At 36.6% G+C, this 21,248-nt stretch overlaps 1 protein-coding gene across 15 annotated transcripts in view; it reads right to left on the reverse strand.

Moving 5' to 3' along the window:
* The window catches only part of LOC120636151 (titin), a 134,128-nt gene extending 116,388 nt beyond the window's left edge, over nucleotides 1–17,740 (reverse strand). For all 15 annotated transcript variants that reach the window (XR_005659350.1, XR_005659351.1, XM_039907478.1 and 12 more), the window contains exon 1: nucleotides 17,434–17,740. Coding sequence is in view for 13 of the 15 variants with exons in the window: in XM_039907478.1 (XP_039763412.1) it covers nucleotides 17,434–17,548 (115 nt within the window). In the remaining 2 variants the exon portion in view is untranslated. The remainder of the gene's footprint in view (nucleotides 1–17,433) is intronic.
* Nucleotides 17,741–21,248: the final 3,508 nt, after the last annotated feature.

Genomic DNA, 21,248 nt, shown 5'->3' on the forward strand with positions numbered 1-21,248 from the left:
CTAAATTATAGCTTTTAACATGCTTAAGAAGGTTCCTTCTATCATCACAACGAAAGAACTTGACGATGACGATGCTGCTTTCTTTTTTTCTGTTAGTCACCCGGTAGGCTAAGCGGATCTGAATGTCATCTAATCCTACCACCTTGCATAGCATTTTAATTGGCTCGTCTAATTTTTCCCCCTCCTTGAACAGAATGTTTTTAATTTCTACAGACTTCATTCTTTTTAAACGCAAAAGTTCTACAATTTTTTCCTCTAGCCGTTGAATAGTCTTCATCTGCCCATCTTCGATTTTTGTAATTCGCTCACCTAGTTTCTTGTTAGTGTCACCATAGGTGTTATTCAATTTTTCAGCTATCGTTAGTCTATCCATGATTTGACTAAGCATCTTATCGAGTCGAGTTTATCCTCCATAGTATCTTCTTTGAGACCTATGATTATATCTTTGATTTCATCCTTCAAATCTTGGTGCTGGGTATCCCGGCGCCTTTTAATTATATTTTCTTGTCTAGGAGTTTCCATATTGTCTTCAAACATTTAGTAATGGTATATAAATGCGCACATATGCCACTTCCAGAAGACTAGTCAGCTATGTATTCAAGTGTAGGTTAGGTTACTTATAAGCAGGTACACGTTCGATCCGTGCGGTTTCTGAGGTGCGATTTTTGGTTTTAAAGCAACCCTTACGAGCTTATTTGAGGGATGTGTAGCAATTTAGGTCTAGTGCTACAGATATTTGTCTTGTGTATCATTGCAAAATAAAAACTTGCTACTTTGGCTTACATTATTGCAATTTCTTTAAAGAATCTCTGATCTTTTTGTTAATAAATTAAAGCGTATGTTAATGCTTTCTTTTCGTGAGGAAATGGTTGAAATCAAGTAGTACTGCCAATAGGCTCCCTATTCAGTTTAAACCAACAAAAAATATTTCCTCTTTATAATATTAATATAAAAAAAATTGTCCAGGGTATGGGTATGGAACCCTCGATGCAAGAGCCTTGCTCGCATGTCGCATTCGCCGGCTTTTTTTATTGAAATGAAGCAAACTGTACTTTTGAACGCATCGTCCATGAAATTTTAAGAAAATGGTAATGCACACTCAAAAAGTAGGTAAGCACTCAGTCGATGTTAAGTTGCCTTTCAACCAGCTGTGCGAGGTTGCTTGTGAGTTTGGAAAATACAGGCCATTGTAGGCCACGAAGCAGTCGTGATTAAAAACTTGGATAGCTGCTGTTTCCAAAACAGCACTCTCAATATCTTCCGCCTGGAGCCATCGACCATAGCACCCGCACTGGCTCCTCGGTGGCAAAAGAAACAGACTCTCTCTCTTCAGTCAGTTAGTCGTAATTGAAAAACCTGACCACCCCCAGCATGGCTAGGTAACAATTTTTCCACGGGGAAAGAACCAAAAAGTGTAATTTCTCCCACAGTTTTATCCATTCCAAGCATATGCGCACGGGTGGATTTTTTTGTAGTATTAATTAAGGGGCTAAGCACACGGCCACGTGATTGTGAGTGGAAAACCACGTGACGCCATGTGTCCACCAGTCTGAGGCGTAGATCTTTAGCCTCAGCACCCTCAGACCGGAACACATGGAACAGTGCTGCTTTGAAGCAGAAATAAGCATAGCGGTCGTACTAACTAAATGAGCTCTGTCTCAAAAATCTCTGCTACTAAAATATCTAAATAACATTTTTTATATTGAACTTAGTTATACCTACATATTAATATTGAAATATAGGTATACCTACAATTCTCCTTCTCGCTGACTACTGGGCTTCGGCAGATGCTTTTGTATTGGATCACACTATGCTATCCCTCCATTGGACAGCGTCCTTGGCGCAAAGTGTATAAAGGATAAAGCTTGGCGCATAGTGTAACAGCTTACAGCTTCTTCGTTTCTCTACAGATAAATTGCCAGATTACAGTAGCCGTTAGAACATTCTGAGTGCTCCGCGCTCATCATATTATGTCTCATGGCTCGCCGCTCGTGTAGGACGCTGCTGTTAAGATGGTTGGTGTACCAGAATGAGGTTCTATCAACACATGTATACTGCTAGCCGTTACCCGCATTTATCCTAACCCTAATTTACCCTCTGAGGGTTAAAAATTGAAATAGTTGTATAGCCTACCGCAAGAGATTTAACAAACAAACTGATGAGTTTGTTTGTTAAATCTCTGTCAGATTGAAAATTGTTTTTTTTTTTGGGTAGGCTATACAACTATTTCAATTTTTAACCCTCAGAGGGTAAATTAGGCTTTAGTAAATAAAATAGAATATCAATGAATCTAGGAAGTTCTAACCAGTTAAAAATCTCTCGCAGACGATGTAGGGATAAGTTTCAGGAAAGATAATTATTTCTAACACGCTAGTTACCCTCTAGGTAAAAAATGTACAAAACAGTCGAAGAGCGCAAATGGGCCCCATAAAAAGAATATTAACTTCGTAAGCAAATAACTTTAATGGTATGACCGCCATGATTCATAGAGGTTTACTTGTAGAGGGCCGGCCGGTCACCATATGGCGCAGGCTGCGTGTTGCACTAGGTCACGGTTCAAACGTACGACTTTCACCCCTAATACGCGGTTACAGAGCTCATTTTTACACAAAACAGTTTAAGGTTGGAGACTTTAAATATGTTCTCGCTTTAGAAAGATAGTTTAAAATACACTCTAATTTACAGCTTGGCATTAGGTCATCTCTGAATTTAGATATTTTTCCCACAATGAGAAGGGTTTAGGCCGTAGTCCACCACGCTGGTCTAGTGCGGATCGGTGGACTTCACATGCCTTTGAGAACATTATGGAGAACTCTATGGCATGCAGGGTTCCTCACGTTTTCCTTTATAGTTGAAGCAAGTTATATTATAATGAATTAAACCGCACATAACTTAGAAATGTAAGAGGTTCGTGCTGGGAGTCGAACTTGGCCCCCCAAAAGTGAAGCCGAAGTTCTAACCCAGTACTGGCCGATATCGGTGATGCATAATATTATCATGCCAAATTATCTCTTAGTAGTATCCTAGACATCTACCGCGTCTTTTTTTAAACTTTTCGTTTCACGTTTTCCGCGGTGTAAAGTAGACCCTAGAACCTAGACCACTCCTTGTCAGGTCCTCTTTCTAGTTAACTAAAAAAGTTTCATCGAAATCGGCTTCATCTTTCTCGCGATTACAAGAAGCTGTTATCGCTCTTTTTCTTTCCAGAGGAAGAAGGATCGCATAGTTCCTACCGAAAACTGTCTGCGGAAGTCCCGTCAAAATTTGTGCGTCAAAAACGTACCTAATAAATTAATAACCAGGGTAACCCTATACGGTATTTTCAGTATAGACTTTCCTTGCTAAAGAACTAATAATTAAATTATCTGTAATGAACACATAATTAACATTTCGATTCATGTTACATTGTAAAAATATTGTTTAGTGATTAATTACATGATAAAGATAATCTCACAATAATAGCAAAGCATTATATAGACTATCGCAAGAAACATTGAAGTTTGCATTCGCATCTTAATAGCTTACATTTAAAGTAATAAATAGTTAAAAGTCAGCTAACACAAAACATCTGCAGTCCCAATAATGAAACAAAATATATTATTTAAAAAAAATCTTCTAAAATATTCAATAATTTTAGCGAAATACGCCTCAAAGAGATATTTAACTAGAAAATCCAAATAATACTTAAAGCGGTCAGCCTGCTTACAATTTTGTTAACTGGCTTTTAATTTAAATTTATCTTATTACACTTAACTATATATGTAGCAAGCTATTCAGTATTACAATCGATAGTATTCTATCGGTCATTGAATGCACCATTATGATCAGAACGGAAATCTACAAAAAGTGCTAATTTAAGTATATTTTATTTTTAAAATATCGCCTACCAATCCGCACTGAGCCAGCGTGGTGGACTATGGCCTAATCCTTTTGTATTGTGGGAAGAGACCCGTGCCCTGTCTGTAGTTGGCCTGTAATGGATTTGTGTGATGATAATGATGACCCGCAATTTCCTCCAGGTACGCTACAATATCCCAAAGCTTTTGGTGATGATTTGACAAAGATTTTCCAAAGTGGAGAACGAAACCAGTCCATAATAAACTCTGATCACCCGCAATTATCCAGGGCAATAGTTTAGTGTTTAGTTACAATTAGTTTCATAGGCCATGAAAGTCGGTTTAATAATTTAGGGTTATTTTACGAACTTGGCAAAAAGTAACGTTACGGTGCGACTGTGGTGTCACAACTAAATAGAACATTAAAATAATGCCCATCTCAATTCCCAGTCTCAAAATCTGGCGCAGTTTATTTAAAGCGGTTGGACACTTAACATTATCAACATGTCAATGAAAACAGAAATAATACTTCTCAGGCTTTAAAGGTACATTATGTCTCTGAGACTTATCTGTGAAACCGAAAACCTAATAGTTATTGAGTAAACCACTTTTTGCTGAAAGAAATCAGATACAGCCCTAAGTTCACATGCAATATTAAAATCATGTGACCCCTGTCACTTTCTTAGATAAGCGTCACGTAGCATAGTACATTCTTCATTAATATTTAAAAATCTAGATTTTTTATGACAAAAATTCACGTTTTCCTTACGGAACCGTCGTCGCGCGATTAGTTGGGATACGCACTCGGACGTTTTTTCATTCTGTTATTACGAACCTCAGATTACCCTGTTACGAACATAACCGTGAGTGCTTTACCGCTCCGCACTACGGTAAGAGCGATTGGAGACGCTGCCTTGACTGCGCTGAGTGGCCGTCATTTTTTTTCTACCTTCACGTGCGAGATGCCATTGTCTAAAACTGCACATGGGGTTATTTTTTTGGGTTTATTCATATAAAAATTGGCGATTGGCGCAGTGGGCAGTGGGCAGCGACCCTGCTTTCAGATTTCAAGGCCGCGGGGGGTTTATCTGTTTTACATGATAAGCATTTATTCATAAAAAATATTCATAAGTCCTCTTAGTACGCGTATATTATTATGTTGTAGCCCAGTGGGCAGTACTTCGACTTTCGGGGGGCCGAGTTCGAATCCCAGCACGCATGACGCACCTTTAACTTTTCTAAGTTATGTGCGTTTTCAAGCAATTAAATTATCACTTGCTTCAACGGTGAAGGAAAATAAGGTGAGTGGACTAAGGCCTTATAAGACCCCTTCTCATGGTGGGATGAGACCATGACCTGTGGTGGGCTGGTTGATATAATAATGATGATATAATTATATAGACTATCATTATCATCACGTGGGTGCGGAGAATTGAACTCTGCCCCCGAGGAAGAACGAACTCTTTACCACTGGGCTGGCGCCGCTATAGTAACTCGGGGGTAATAACAGCTCACTGATTCAAAACGGCTGCTGGATCGGTGCCGCTCGCGTAATCGTGCGTGTCGCGTGAGTGTCACACATAACTGGCTCCGAGGTGTACAACTACAAGTCCTTCACTCGCCTTTGCCCGCGTGCGCTAATCGCTCGTACTGTATTTCTTCATCCATGCTTATATATCACTGTGATCGTTGCTGCGTGAAGAAAAACTCACTGACGCAAATACTCGTATAACATTAGTAAAATCTTCGAGATAAAAGTATCCTGTATAAGTCCCATATTCAATAAATATTTTCGTTTCTTTAATTTGCCTTCAAGACTAAAAAATATGACAGAATTTAAACAAGTCTGTGTCAGGTTTCAGAGAGATTTGATGAGACACAAATAAAATAGACTTGTAATCAAAATTCTGTCCTCCATTTTACTAAGGAGGGTATTAAGACCTATGCAATAGGAATCATGAATTTTAACGGTACATAAATAACCCTAGATGTCACTCTACATTCCATAAAATTTATTTATTTATTTAAGTACATATACATTAGTTATGCATTTAACCCACTTACAGCCAAGGTTATACAAATTAATTTATATACACGTAAAATTTTTACTTAAAAAGTTAGTTAATTAATCATATGTTAGGGTGAATATTTGACTCCTAACTAGATATCTGTGTCTAGGATATCATAATAAATCAACCACGAACTTTCGGCTTATAAGTACTTATTATGTGTATTTTTTGTTGTAGCTAACCTGAACATTTAGTTATGTATAAGCAAATGCAAGCACTAATTACCTATGTTGTACATAACATGATAGACTTACCTGCTATTAAATCACTAAGAAGACATTAAAATGAGCAATGACACTACAAAACACCACACAAAGAAATTAATCACTTTTCTATTACAACACGCTCCGAATTATCCCGCAAATTTTACGGCGAATAGTCGGCGCGCGCGCAGCGCGCCGATGTACACTGTTATTGTTACAAAGATATAGGGAAATTTTGCAGGCAGTGACATGAATAATGGAGATTGAGCGTACTATATAATTTAAGTAATATATGTTTAGTGAATTAAATGAGTTATCCTTATTGTTGCACATAACTCCGAAATTTTAGAGGTGCGTGCCGGGAATGGAATTCGATCCCCCAGAAAGGAAGGCTGTCCTAAGTCCATGCCACCAGGCTATCACCGCTATTACAGAATTCATGATACACTTCTTATGAAATCAATAATTTTGATACCTATCTCATAACTGGCGATAAAAAAAAATTATTAGTATTACTATATACATTTTTATAAGTAGTAGAAATTTTCCAGGTAGGTAGGCTCTTACCTACGTTATTTGAAATAAAAATAATTCTATATCGAGTATTAGTGGACAGTACCCTGACAGCCTTTCGAACTACTTAGTCTTGTATAATATTCAACATCGACAGGTCTGCTTGTGAAAGTCTCAATCGAACGGACAGGCAAACCAAAATTTGTAAAAGATAACTTAAAGTAGTCTATGCACCTTTCGTCGCCCAAAAAAAAAAGTAGTTACTTCGAAGTCATAGATACTTTGCCTGTCGTTCTATATTTTCAGTTCGCTCAGAGTTAATTATCTAGTGTAGGCAGTGGTACAAATACCAGAGCACTAGTTTGTCTTGAGATCAGGCACGCTGACACTCGTTATTCATACTGACATATAGTTAGCTCCTGCAGAGCTTGGCTAGGAATGCTACGAATAGAAATATCGAAGTATGAACTTTCATCATCATGACCGATGTAGATTGGTCTTTCGTACGGATTTACAAATTTCACGGTGCTTTGAGGAGTGACTTATTTGATGTCATGCGTTTTTTTTTATTCCTTTACAAATTAGACCTTTAATGCAATCTCACCTGGTGGTAACAGATCATGCAGTATAAGATGTTACCGGGCTACCCAGTTAGGAGGTATAGCGGTTATATTAAACCCATACAGACATCGTACCGGAACGCTAAATCGCTTAAAAACGTGCCGCATATTTTTGTCAGTAAAGTCGGAAAGGCGAGAGTCCCGCCAGACAAAATTCCGATACCTCTTTAGAAAATATTTGGTTTCCCGAATTACATTAATGTATCCCATATTTAGGATACAAGCTATGCCTAAACTCGTATATATATTATGTATATGAAACATTTCGTGGACAATAATTTTTTTTTTTCATTCCTGGTTTACGGGTGCCAAAACTAACCTAAGTATGTGAGATTGGTTCAGCCATTGAGCAATGTATAAATAACAAATAACAAAAAAGACAAATGTTCGCATTTATAATATTAATATAAACTAGTGCAAAAAGTATAAATATCTGGAATCGCATCCGATCTTTGGTCTTAGGTTATGCTAAATAATACATTTGATGCTAGGCGTGTCGCGCGTGCGGGGGAAATGTGTTACGAATGTGTTTCCGGCATAAGACAACTCAGTTTTTAACGTGTCTAACCATAAACGGTTAATCTGAGACGTGAGCCGGGGGTGCGGCGGGGGGAGGTTGAGGCTCGAGAGCAAGTACCGAAACGGACAGTTAAGCTGTTACGTTATAATGAGTGCCCGCCACCCCGCGAGCGCGCACTGCGCTTGCGCAGACATGCGGTACGACTCATGACCGGCATCGCTCCGTACCCGATGTGAGTATCTCGGAGTCAAGAAGTAGCAAACGTACATATTGATATATGTTGTAACACTGCTGTACTGTTACAACATATATTACATAGTTTGCGCATAACCAACCCGCTGGGCAGATGGGTTATGATCGTGGTAGATCATAAGCACAGAGGAGGCTGCTGCCCGCTCTCTGTTCTATTCCCTTAGTCGCCTCGTACGACACCCGCCGGCAGAGAATGGTTGGTGACAACTTGATTCTGATCTACCGTCAGCACAAGGCATAAAAAGTGTATATAGATTTAACAAATCAATATGTTTGCTAGGCTCATATGAAATTTTGATTTAAATCTGTCAGTATGATTATTGGGCCAACATCCATGGGGCTCTTGTATTATATACATGTCGGCTCTTCTCGGTAGAATCTGCTTTCCGAACCGGTGGTAGAGTCATTACAAACAGACATACTTGACGTTTCAAAAGTGCTTGTAAAGTTGGCCTACTTGAAATAAATGAATTTTGAATTTTAATACTAGTTTTCCTAAGAGAAGTTTCTACAATGTATTTAAAATTATAGCATATCTGCAGATTTAAAATGATTACACAAGACATTTTAAATAGGCCATGGATTTAACATATCAGATCAGACAATACTGTTGGATAACTTTATTTCTCCGAAACATATTCTGATAACGGCGACTGTGGTCTTCTATTACGAATCGAGTCGTGACTTATATCTGCGCTGCGTCAAGAAACATATGTTACCTGCAGACACACGCACGCACAATATACACACAGGCTGCAATGTTATGTAGGTCTGCAAACTGGAATGGTTCAGTATCACTACAATCGGAACAACATCAATTAAAAGTGTATCTTTACTTTTTTTTCTCCGTAAATAAAATATATAAGACTTTTAAATTTGCACACTGTTTAAATTGAAATAAATAAAAAAGTAAATCAGTTTTCTTTTAACGAGTAAGTGCGAGCCAGACTTACGCTCCGGGGGTCCCGTACCTCAGAAGGAAACGAATTTAAATGGATATTTGTTGAAATAGTTTTACGACTCCTCAACACTTAGTTTAAAATAAATTTGATACTAAGCACTAATCATTTTAAAGATTTCAAAGGGTGTATTTTTTGTAATATCATAAATTGTCTCGTTCAATTTCATCGCTGCACCAACGTTGACATCGAGATGGTTTGTTTATAGAATAGTACAGCTAGTAGACTGTGTTTGCGGTTTCTGTGTTATACCTACACAGTTCAGATATGTAAGTCTGAAAGGTGCCAAGCAATTCAGAAATTCGATTGACATAGTTTAGATACTTTACACTGTTTTCCGTAAATGAAGTCTAACTTGGACGGTGTTACTAAGATATTATACTAGATATATAATGAATGATACCTACGGGACCATAAATATACAATTAATACTTATGCTTATATAGCAATCTTTACCTACATACGCCCTTAGTTTATTGATGATTTAATGATGCTATTCTTTTCTACAGGGAAGAATAGGGAAAGGATATCACTATTAAACTCAATCTGCTATGTTAATTTCTGCGGTTATTAAACTGATTATTTATACTATTTGAAAAAAGTTTTGTTATTAAAAACTCTGATAAAGTTATATTATAGCAACGCGTGGACTTAAATATTGCAGAAAAACTTAAACGATGTCTTAAGCAGTGTTTTTTAAATTACTTATAAATACTTTTGATTGAAGCTAACGATAATGAAGTCCAAAACAAAAGAGATATTAAAATCAACGAAAATAACATTCAATTATGCGTTTTATTCCATGGCACGTAACCCTCAGTAAATGTCTAGTTTTTGTTCATTCCGACGATAAATGAAGTGCACATAAGGATTGGGGTAAGTATTACTCGTCAGTCGCCCGAAAATGGGAATGTGGCAAAAATAGATAAGTTTAAGAAAGTTAATGAAACACACATATAAAAGTAATTGCGAACATTTGTGGACTATATGTGCTTTGCCGTGATTATAATGTACGAGTAAATTCAAATTTGAATGTTGAAAATTTCCATTATTTTGCTAAACTTTCGCATTAACCGTTGCGTGTCGGCCAGTTTTGACACAGAGCTGTAATAGATAGTACAATTACATTCCTATCTGATTTAAAAAATAACATTCTAGAAAAGTATAAAGGTAGAATTAAGATTTTTTTTAACCCGGTGACGTTTACTCTTCGTAGTATTGACCTAAGACATTTCTTTTAGTTCAAATGGTAAAATGTGACATTATTACTAAGACTCCACTGTCCGTCCATCGATCCTTCCTTTTGTCAAAGTTTTGTGGTTTTATCTCATGAACCGTGATAGTTACACCGAAGACATTTTTGCCGTTTTTCTAGATAATGGTACGGAACCCTGTGTGAGTTATACCTACTTGGGCGTTTTTTTTTTTAAATTTTATTTCCAAGACCAAACGATTTTATGTTACTTTTGCAAAACTGGTATAATCTGTGCAACGGCACCTTAAGTCGATTATTATCACTTACATTTGATAATTATTAAAAAAGTCCGCCAACCAGCATCGGAGCAGCTAAAACGGTGCGTTGGGCTTGTAAGTCAAAGACTGTTGTAAATGTTTTTTCACCAAAGAAAGAATTAGGATAGTAGAGATACTAACAAATTTCTCCACACTGCCACTAAAGTAAAAATCGATAATTAATGCGCGCGCGCATTTCCTTAGATACGCCTCATGCGTTGCAGGAGTGAGGCAATGAGGAAAGAGGCGACAATGATAGGCGGTAGGACAGCGGTAAACAAAACTGTTTTGGCGTAAACAACCCCTACCATTAATATACGAATAGTAAGTAAGTAAAGGCTGTAAACGATATGCAGAGCACGGAAGATTAGGTGTACGTGTATCATATTGAAAGCCATCAAAAAACTTGATACTGGTGAGCTGGTGTGAAAAAATGAAAGTACTTACATATTGTATTATATGACTTTGGAAACCAAGCGGTGTCGTTTTAGTAATTGTATCAAGTGTTTTATGTATCTAAATTCTTTATTTATATTATGTAATCCACGGTTCAGATTTATTGTTTCTTTGAGAGCTTCATATTTTTTTTATTTGGTTGGATAGTGTGAACTAGATTTTTATAATACATAACCTTGCATTATCTATTGTTCTGCCTCTATGTGTTAGTTATAATTGATTGTGTAAGATGACAAGATACTTTAAGTCGCAAGAAAACAATTTAGAGTTTTAATTTTAAGTAATATTTGGATAAGTATCATGCCAAAACGGAGCCCCAATGGTTTGTTGTGTTTATTTAACTATTATTTAGCTCTATCAATAATAATGTAGGTACTTGTTCAGTGGCGTGCATTGGGTACAGCATAATTGTATAAAACGGCAAAAATCCTCCTATTATACGAGTTATATATATATATAAATTTTAGGGTAGGCAGTGCTTTTGTGCTTATATCAAGTGCACGCCACTGTACTTACTCAATATTAAAAATGTTAACTTACTTGCTATGTTCTATATCTTATTGTAACTCTACGAGAACGCAAACCATGATAAAAAATCATTGAAAACAAAATAGAAAAGCAATTAATAATGACTGTGTCCTTAAATCAATAAAATACTAGTAATGCTGCCAGTCGTTAAACTCTCCCTTAAAATAAGATCTCGTATTTTATATTTTAAGTTATAACAAAACACTTTATGTATCTGAAAAACTTCCTCTATTACATTGACAACATTTCTTTTTCACTTTGATTTTGTATCCAGTACATTTATGTTCGAAGGTGACACCTACGACAGTATTTCAAAACACATTATAGCAAACTCCACATAATCTTTAGGGAAATTATACATATATTATTTTTTAAGTGTTTTTCTTTTTTGTTTCAACTTTACTTTTTGTTTAATTTAATTCCGAGTTGTGTACACATACTTTGGGTTGTAGCTTAGAACAAAACTCGTTATTACTTATATTTTGATCTACTTTTAGTTATTACCTGTTTTCTGTACCAGCTAATAACAATAAACAAAATAAACAAAAAAACTCACATGTGTCATAGTATTAACTTCTCGTGGTGTTGGACACATGTGTTATGGTTTCATTTGAAAGGCTAATTCGGATAATTGTGTTTGGGGCCACATATGCTTTACGATTTACTGTTTCGCATTACTTTTAGGTGTTTGTTGAATGGGCATAAAACGCAATTTGATCCATTGCTGATTGTGTATACTAAACCATTCATGAACAACCTTAGTCCTTACACAATCGCCACGCAGATTATCTGTGGCATTGGAATCTTAATGGATTGACTTTATTTTACGTAAATTTTGTCACCTCTTCATATAGGGACTTTAGTTTTTTCTCCGTGCCTCTGAGAGCACGTGACGATAGGTGATGAGAATCTTGAAATATGATAACTATCGTTAAAACCAAATGAAAAAATCAATGTTTCTTTTTTATTTTTTTTTCTTTTGTTATTATTATTTTTATAAAATCAAATGAAACAATCAATGTTTTTTCTTCTTAAATAATTATTATTTTATCAAAGAATTAAGAATATACAGCCATTATTGTATGCAGTACATTAAGTCTAAAAAGTCTCACTTTAGAGACGCGGAAAGTTACTAGCTCAAAAAAATCTGATTTTCCCGTTTTATGGTAAACATTCAGAACATTAGATTTAAAATAATATCTGCCTTAAACCTTAATACACCGGAACGAAGTCGCGGGTATAAGCTAGTAATTAAGCATTTTAATTAGAATATTGCTAAAATAGAAAAAATAACAGCAGCGTTTAGGGTGTACTCTTGACTGAGGAGACGGTTCGTTCCCAGCTCTGGGATATCATTAAACTGAGTATAATGACGATAAATACGAGTGATATTGTAATAAAATAATCTGGGCCTAAGTTGCATAAGGTACGGTATATTTTTGTTGAGACGCTACAGCTTTTTCTCTCGATCGATAATTGGCGGTTTTCTATTTAATATGGGTGGGAACTGCAGAATAATGAAACGTTTGCGCGGGAAAAATGTGAAAAACGCGGTAAAATGTCACAGTTTTCACTATCACTTCCAGCGACCTTTCACTTGTGTTACATGTGCTTGTTTTATAGCGGTAGCCAAGTGTTCTAACTGGGACAGTAAAGGGAATACCTAAAATCAGATTTTTTATTTTTACTTCGGTGTGTAATTAATAATGAAAGCGGGAATCGATCCGAGGAATTGAGGTGGCGTTTCCTATACAAAATTTCCGAGCTTATTATGTTAAATTAGACTTGAGTCGGAGACCTAAACTGCATTCATAATAAATGCATTTTTTCAAGGGAAACGTTACAGTCACTATATAAATTCCATAAAAAAAAAACATATGTTTCTTATGTCCTCAGATTCAGGTTAAGAACAAGAGCCCAATTTTTTTTTTCAAATTCAAAGTTAAGTTTATAAGCACTTTTGGAACGTCAAGTCAATCTGTTTGTAGCGACCCTACCGGTTCGGAAGGCAGATTCACCGGTTCTCCAGTTGAGAAGAGCCGGCAAGAAACTCAGGAGATTGCTCTTTCCCAATACCATTTTATAGTTCAACAATCTTTGGAATTTTTCTATTTTGTGAGAGATAAGAGCGGAGTGGCTTGCTTCCAAGCAGCCTTGTCGTTAAGAAATTCATCAAACGTGTAGTAACCACTCTTAGTTAAATGTGTGTTAATATATTGTTTAATAGAGGTAAAGGTAGATCTAATATTACCTTCGGTATCATGTTATCAAAGAATATACCCCACAGATTATTTCTGTACTTTTCTCAGACGATATGCAGATATCACTAATTTATTTCCGTTTCTAATAAGTCCATTGTTTATATCGACTTTTTGTTTATAATTACTTTTGTTTTGTTTAATAAAGATTATATTATTATTTTATCCGTTTATATCGAGACTAAAGATGACAAGTGTAAAATATATTTTTGAATGGCGTCACGAAAAAGTAGCCCTAAAATTATATAAACTAAGAGCCGGTTCACTTTTTCGAGTCTATTTCACACGAGGCTACTATCTCAACGTCATTGAGAATCAGGCTCATGTTCAGATGTTTGAATGGCAATAACAGTTGATGCATGAATAGCGTGATAAACTAGAAAAACATAATAATAATGGATGGTAGGTATCTCAGCCAGTATGTAGTCAAGTGTGAAAATCACTTTCAGCGATGCTCGGTCTTTTAAGAAGCTCCTACAAAATTCAGATTTTTTTTGAATTATGTTAAACTTTGCAAGGGACTTCGTTAGTAGCGAATCTATCGACTTCATTGTTCACACAAATTCTAACAAATACTTTAAAAATGCTAGAAAAGGCAATGAGGCATTTTGTTGACTTGTATATGAAGCTAAATGCAGATATTACCTACGTAACTCGATCGTAAAACTCATTTTATATTTACCTTGCATATGTCTCGAGTGTATTAAACTCACTGATAAAATGGCATTGCATACTTTAAAAGCTACTACAAATCACATTTTTAATTTAACAAAACATATCAGACGAGCATAAAAGTACTCGTGTGTACTTATTTGTGTATTCGTTAATGATTTGCAAGTTATGTACCTACCTATGTAATCCATTTCTTTAGAATATTTTTTATATAAGTTGTTTACAGCACGTCTTGCAGTCTAGTCACATTTAGTGAAGATGTTTCGAGATACAGGACAAAACTCCTCAACAGCGATCAATAAATAATCGATAATAGATGGATAAAAATTCACGCAAGTCGGTGTCGTTATTTGAAACTCGTATTTTTAAACTGTATTAATATATTTATTTAAATTCTTTATTATTAAGTTGGCAGCATCAAGCTATGCTGAGTCACGCGAGCCTGTTTACTGTTTCCATTTCGCATCAATGCTAACGTGAAGTTTGAACAACTGGCAACTAAAGGCTTGCCTATGACATTGATTCCTATCGCCTATTAACTATTTTTCTGTAACTTTTCGTTGGAAGAGCTTGTACAGTCTATTTTATCAAATTTTTGCCAGTCATGTCTTCATAAAAATCAGCACCGTGCTGTAAGTCTCGGTTCACACATTCAGCTTATTATGATTTTTGAACCCATAGTATTTTAAACAAATTCATTAGGCTCATCAATAGCAATAGGCTTATCTAATGAGTATATTTGAAACCTCCAACAAACACATTTATTTATTATACATACGTACTTAATATGTTATTAAAATATTAAAGAGTAATTAATGGAGGTGTATTTGCTTCTTGATAACATTAGCTGTTTGTTTGTCTACATTAATAAGTAAACAATATGGCCACCTAAGTTGTAATTTTAACTATATTCCCGTTTATTATAGGTAGGTTTAAGTATGGAGGTCCCTATTTAAGTCTACTTTTATAGTAACCAACATTCAAAAATCTTCTAGAACAATAAATTAAAAAGGGAAGGCCGAAGGGTTCACTTGCTAGTGAAGACGTTCAACTCTTTCGGAATGCAAAGTTCTTGAAAGAACAAAAATCACGAGCTAATATCAAAAATTGTGTAGCGCACTCTACACTTTCAAATTAACTGGATTTGCAGCAATAAGTTGACTGGAATTAGTTTTAAGTCATTCGTCTGTGGTAAGAATAAATAAATGCGATGACAATCTCTTTTTACATAGAATTAAATAAAACTTATTAAATGCTTTTACGCATCTCTAAATAATATTAATTATTGTTTTGCGATCGTGTCCGACAATTGCATAAAAACCGATGCATGTTTTAATAGAACGTGGTGAATGACGTGAAATGGTAGTCACTTTCCAATCTACTCATTGATTAATTTTTTGTCACCTAACCACGATCTACGATCTATGATTAACTTAATTGTCTTTGAAATTTCTTTTTTTTATCCTACCATGCAATTCAATTATGAATAAATATTGTTTGCATTTAGCAATACTCACTGTATGCCTTCAAGCTGTTTATTAAAATCATAATATGGGAAAAGTTAATGAGATATTTTTTGTATAGTTTTAATTTTCATAATTGATTGGTACCTGTTTATAATATTTCTGTTATACAGGAATATTTTATAACGACTGACAAGTGTACAAGATAATAGTGCAGTGCAAGTGGACGAACACCGGAACAGTAGACAAGTTGAGTAGCAATTTATATTCTGTGGCATTTCGTGTTTAGTTTTTGTTTTCATATTCAAATTAAACTGGAATCCTCGGCAGCAAAAATTCCCGAAATTAGACGTGTCGCTTTTCTGTAAGATGCACACTTGTTGCAAAGTCGTAAATGATTGAATATTAATTAAATAATAAATACTTAGCTATTCGACGCTTACTAAGGGTGGAAATCTCGTAGAGAAGACACCGTGTACGTTCTTTGTTTTGCTTAGTTTTTTTCTTTTGCGCTATCGAAACAAAGGCAACAATGATTTTTCTATTCACTACGAGGACCAATACCTCGTAGGTTCAGAATTAGCGCGTCAAAGAAAAACTCTTTATAATTTAGTCTCATCAAACTCACTTTAGTTTAAAAAGTTATATAGATTTTGTTTAGAAAAAAAGCGAATTAAAAAGTCCATGTAATTCAGTCAGTGCATGTTTATTAATAAGCGACTGTAGTTTTTTTTTACTTTCATTATATCGTATAATTTATTGAAGTAAACAGCACTTTTAATGATATATTAGAAATAGTTTATAGGAGTGCAATTCTTCAGGTGTTTATTTGTGAAATAAATAATGATTGTTATCGGGTATGAATAACATGTTCACAAGTAAAACTTATTATTGCAGTATTATTATCATCAACCCAAATGTAACACTGCTGGACAAAGGCCTCACCATCACACATCATAAAAATGGGTAACACAGATAAACCCGCTTCGCGGCTTTAATGGGCGCTGGCCAGCATTTACGTTAGATATTGTTAATTTATATTAAGTTCAAGATAAGGATGAAAGCGGCCGGCGAGGCTTCGCCATAGGTAACCGTGCGTGTCATTCCAGAGCTCCCGAATAACATAAGGTGAGCGCGTAAGGCCGCCCGCTCGGAGCGTGACCTCGTTTCGCTCGACAATGTTTCATATTAAGAAAAATTTACCCTCGAATGGGAACACACTCATTTGTTATCGACCATATAAGGCCGCGAGTTTGCGCCATAAAAGTAAACAAGTTTGAATGCATGAATTCGCCGCGGCAGCCTTAATCAGAGAGGCGAGGGCTCGCCGGCAGCGCTGCCCGCGAGCCCGCCCGGGCAGCGGGGTGCAATTCGCTCTCGGCAGCTGCACAAGTAGAGCGGAGGCAGTGAGGTCATTCCTCGGAATGTAATAAAATTAGTGTGAAAAATAGAGGAGCTCGCAGCGCCGAGCCGGGCGCCGCCCACGTGCCCCAGAATAGCCGCACTGCCTCGCGCCGGGAAACCTGACCCGGCGCCGCGCGTCGCCAGCGGGACGTAGAAGGCGATGCTGACCTTGCTGTGTGAGCGTCTGCGTGAAGTGCTGCTCGGTGCGCTGCTGCACCAGCTGCTCGCGCCGCTCGGAGCGCTGCTCGGAGCGCTGCTCCGCCCAGCGGGCCGGCCTCTCCATGCTGCACGACACTGCCACCAAACTCACTGCTCGCTCTCAGTCCGCGGGGTTGCGATCACACGCCACTGCGATAAACTGAGTACGGTACTCGTCCACGGGTTCATTTAGCAGAAAGCGCTCATTACCAGCTCCGACACCAAGACGTCGGTCGATTGCGAATTGTTAGCGGATAGTGCGGAGCGCGCGCGCAGCCGCGTGCGGCGCCGCGGCGCGGGGGGGAGGGCTCCGCTCTCGAAATACGGCGGCTATTTCGAGCGCGCGCTCCCGCGAACCCTGCCTCCCTCCGCCTCCTGCACGGCTCCAGCAGGCGGCCTCTCCGACCTGCCGAGCCGGCGGGCTCTTCACTAAAGGGCTACCCCTTCTGTGGAGTTCCACACCGACACCGCCAGTCATACATCGAAATGGATCTTTAAAGTAAATAAGATTAGAAGGATCTACTTTCCTAGAGATTCCTAAAACTTTTTTAAAGATTTCAACTTCTCCCAATTTTTCGAAATTCAATTCAACTTAATTTTCTTTTGTATTATTTTGCTTTATACTTTGCATCATTCACCACAAAATATTCAGAATTCGTAACATGTCATAATATTGCACAATCAAATGAAAACTGTAACCGGTACACACGAGTGGGTGTATGATAAACTTCAGAAATAAAAAGACTATACAATATAAGAGTAGATTCCCGAAAGCAAAGTAGTCTATATTCAATGTTCATCGTCATCACAATTCCAATCCGCCGCTGAACATCCCTGTGATTTGTTTGCTTTCGTTTCTCTACTTAGTGGGGGGTCTTCCAATGTTGCGTTACCCATTGCGGCGGGTCGCTAAGTATTAGCACTTTGGGGCCTAGCGCCTGCAAGTACCTACCAATTTAGCTTCGCGATTGGTTAAGCTTTTTGGGGAAACAAACTATGATTATACTTGGGGTCTCCCCAATTCTGCTTTAAACACGTAGAAGTTCTCAGAAAATAGATCTCTTCGTCATCCATCCGGAGCTTTCTTAGTTATTAGTCACTGGGATTTCGTCTCAGATACGTTTACCTCTTTTTTCAAATTAGACCTAGGTACCTAACTGGATCTTGAGTCCTAGATATGCATGCTCATCTACAATTATGAACGCACGGCAGTCAACAGTAACGTTGGGTAAACAAAAACACTGGACATGAACTTCCTGGCGATTTTTATACTCAGTTTTTATTACAGCCATTGGCAAATGCCAATATTCCGTAAAATCAATTCATTTGCTTATAAGACTCATTTTAGCGTTTCCATGTATATAAAAGAAGCTAAATCTACGTTTATTTTTAAGAAAAAATTCTAATTCTACTTGATAAATAATACGTCAGTATAAGTCGTTTCCAGTAAACGATGATCTTTGTTTAAGTCGTATGTTTTTGCTCGGTAATATTTGTGAAACTACCCGATTGTACGAACATTTTCTTTTAGCTTTATATGTACCTTCTGTAGTGTACGCTCACAACATGTTTTATTTTTAAGTTTAATGTTTTCTCAACTAAGCTATTTTTTGTAATTCTTTTGAGAAATAAAGATCTTAAACCACAAGTGCATGTTTTTAAATGCGCACTATGAAAAATGAGTTCCAAGCATCGCGTTTAAAAATAATTAGGAAAACGGTTGACCCTGAAGGCCATCCCTGCAACTTCCCGCCAATTTCATACCTAAACGCTTGAAATTGCACTTATGATAGCTTTTGTATGCTAAAAATTATTCTATTTCATCAAAAGCGATCTGATAAGAAATGTCGAAGTTATGTGAAAAAAACACTTTTTTCGGTTTTCTTTCGTTCAGGCTATCTCTCGTACGAATCAACCGATTTTGACCGGATTGGCGGTAATTGACGTGGTTTTTCAAGCTTAAGGGCGGATTAGTTTTTGAAGTTGATCGATCCAGCTGTTTAAAAGTTATTCCAAAAAAATCACTTTCATAAATTATTTTTTTCTTATTTTTTTGAGATTTTAAAAATTTTCAAAATTTATCGGTCCGAATCGCTTCAAATTCTCAGGAAATCTAAGTTTGAGGAAACACTTTAGAACGCCCGTTTGGTTCCGATCGGTTAAGTCGTTTAAAAGTAATAAGCGATTCACATACTTACACACACACACACACACACACACATACACACACACACACACAAACATACAGAATTAGTGACAACCTCGCGGGGATAGTCAGGAAAGCTTCGTGTGACCTTCGAACGTCGAGATCTGATGAAAACTCGATTTTTGCAAAACGGGGTGAAAACAGTAACTTCCCGATTTTTGAAAATCTGAGATTTTTAGCGGGAAGTTAAAAAATCAACTAAGAAAGCTTTTTTATAGAAGTAAATTAAGCCTTGCAAATGAACTCACTTTCTCGATTGCAAGTTTGCAAACTAAATAATAAAAAAAAAATAACAAAAACTGTCAGCAGTCTTTTTACCTAATACCTATAGCAAATCTTTATACGTACTAAATACCCCCGTTTCTCTCCCTTGGGTATTGGTAGGTGTTAAGTCAAAAAAATGTCAGCTGAGATGCCCTAACCTTTACATGCCAAATTTTAGCTTCTTAGGAGGTTTTTGAATTTTTCGTGCTGATTGATTCCGCTTCTCGCTTTGTATAAATATATATATATATATATTTGAGATATATATATTACTAGCTGTTGCCCGCGACTTCGTCTGCGTTTGATTTTGTTTTTAAAGTATTCAGTATCGCTAAGCCTTAAATGAGTATAGTTGTATATACATATAACATGTGACTGTCAATTAATTATAGACAAATAATTTGCAATAAAATAAAATTGTGACTTTACTTAAAGATCTAAGCTATCCTATCTCTTAAGTTGGACCAGACTGCTCACAGTATGCCAATTTAATTTAAAATCGGTTCAGTAGTTTAGGAGTCCATCGCGGACAAACATCGTGACAGGAGATTTATATATATTAAGATTATTATTATTAGATATATTTATTGTTGTATAGTACACAGAGATTTGAAACCAGAGAATATATTGCTCAACGAGTCTGATATATATATGTATATATATATATATCTCAAATTATGTGTATTATATATGCAGTTAAGATACAATGCGTCAACATTGTTCAAAGCATCCAAGAGGTTGGTCAGTCGATCCGTCCCATCATTATTATGGGTAAACTTCTTCCCGATTAAAGTTTTGTTCCAAACCCAATAGAGAACTCTGAAGATTATTCCAAGAAAACTTATACTTCTTGTTAACATTTACCGCCGAGTCCCTCACATATAATAGGTGGTTGGTATATCTGCATGTATTCGATATTATAACTCGACCCAAATTAAATGTAAATGTCATCGTTACCGTTTTACTATGACACAGATTACATTCGTCTTTAGTCCCACCAAGGTCTGCTGGCTCAGAGTCCAGTTTTGTTAAAAAAAAAAAAGAAATACCTACTTAGTATCGTAGCTATAGAGTTAAAAAAGACCTACGTTATATCAGTAAACTCAAAGTTGATAATGGCTTTACGTGAGAAGGTTAAGTGGATTCGTACAAAATTAATTTTAATTGCAATTTTTTGGCGTCCATGTGCAGTGTGAGACAAGCATTCATCCTTCGCACTGAGGCTTTAGAACTGGAAGGTCCCCAGATTCGAGTCCTCACCTATAACTTTTGCAATAATTCCACTACAAGTTAGCCTTTACTACAATCTCACCTG

The sequence above is a fragment of the Pararge aegeria genome, chromosome Z, assembly GCF_905163445.1.
Source record: "Pararge aegeria chromosome Z, ilParAegt1.1, whole genome shotgun sequence".
NCBI classification, from domain to species: Eukaryota; Metazoa; Arthropoda; class Insecta; order Lepidoptera; family Nymphalidae; genus Pararge; species Pararge aegeria.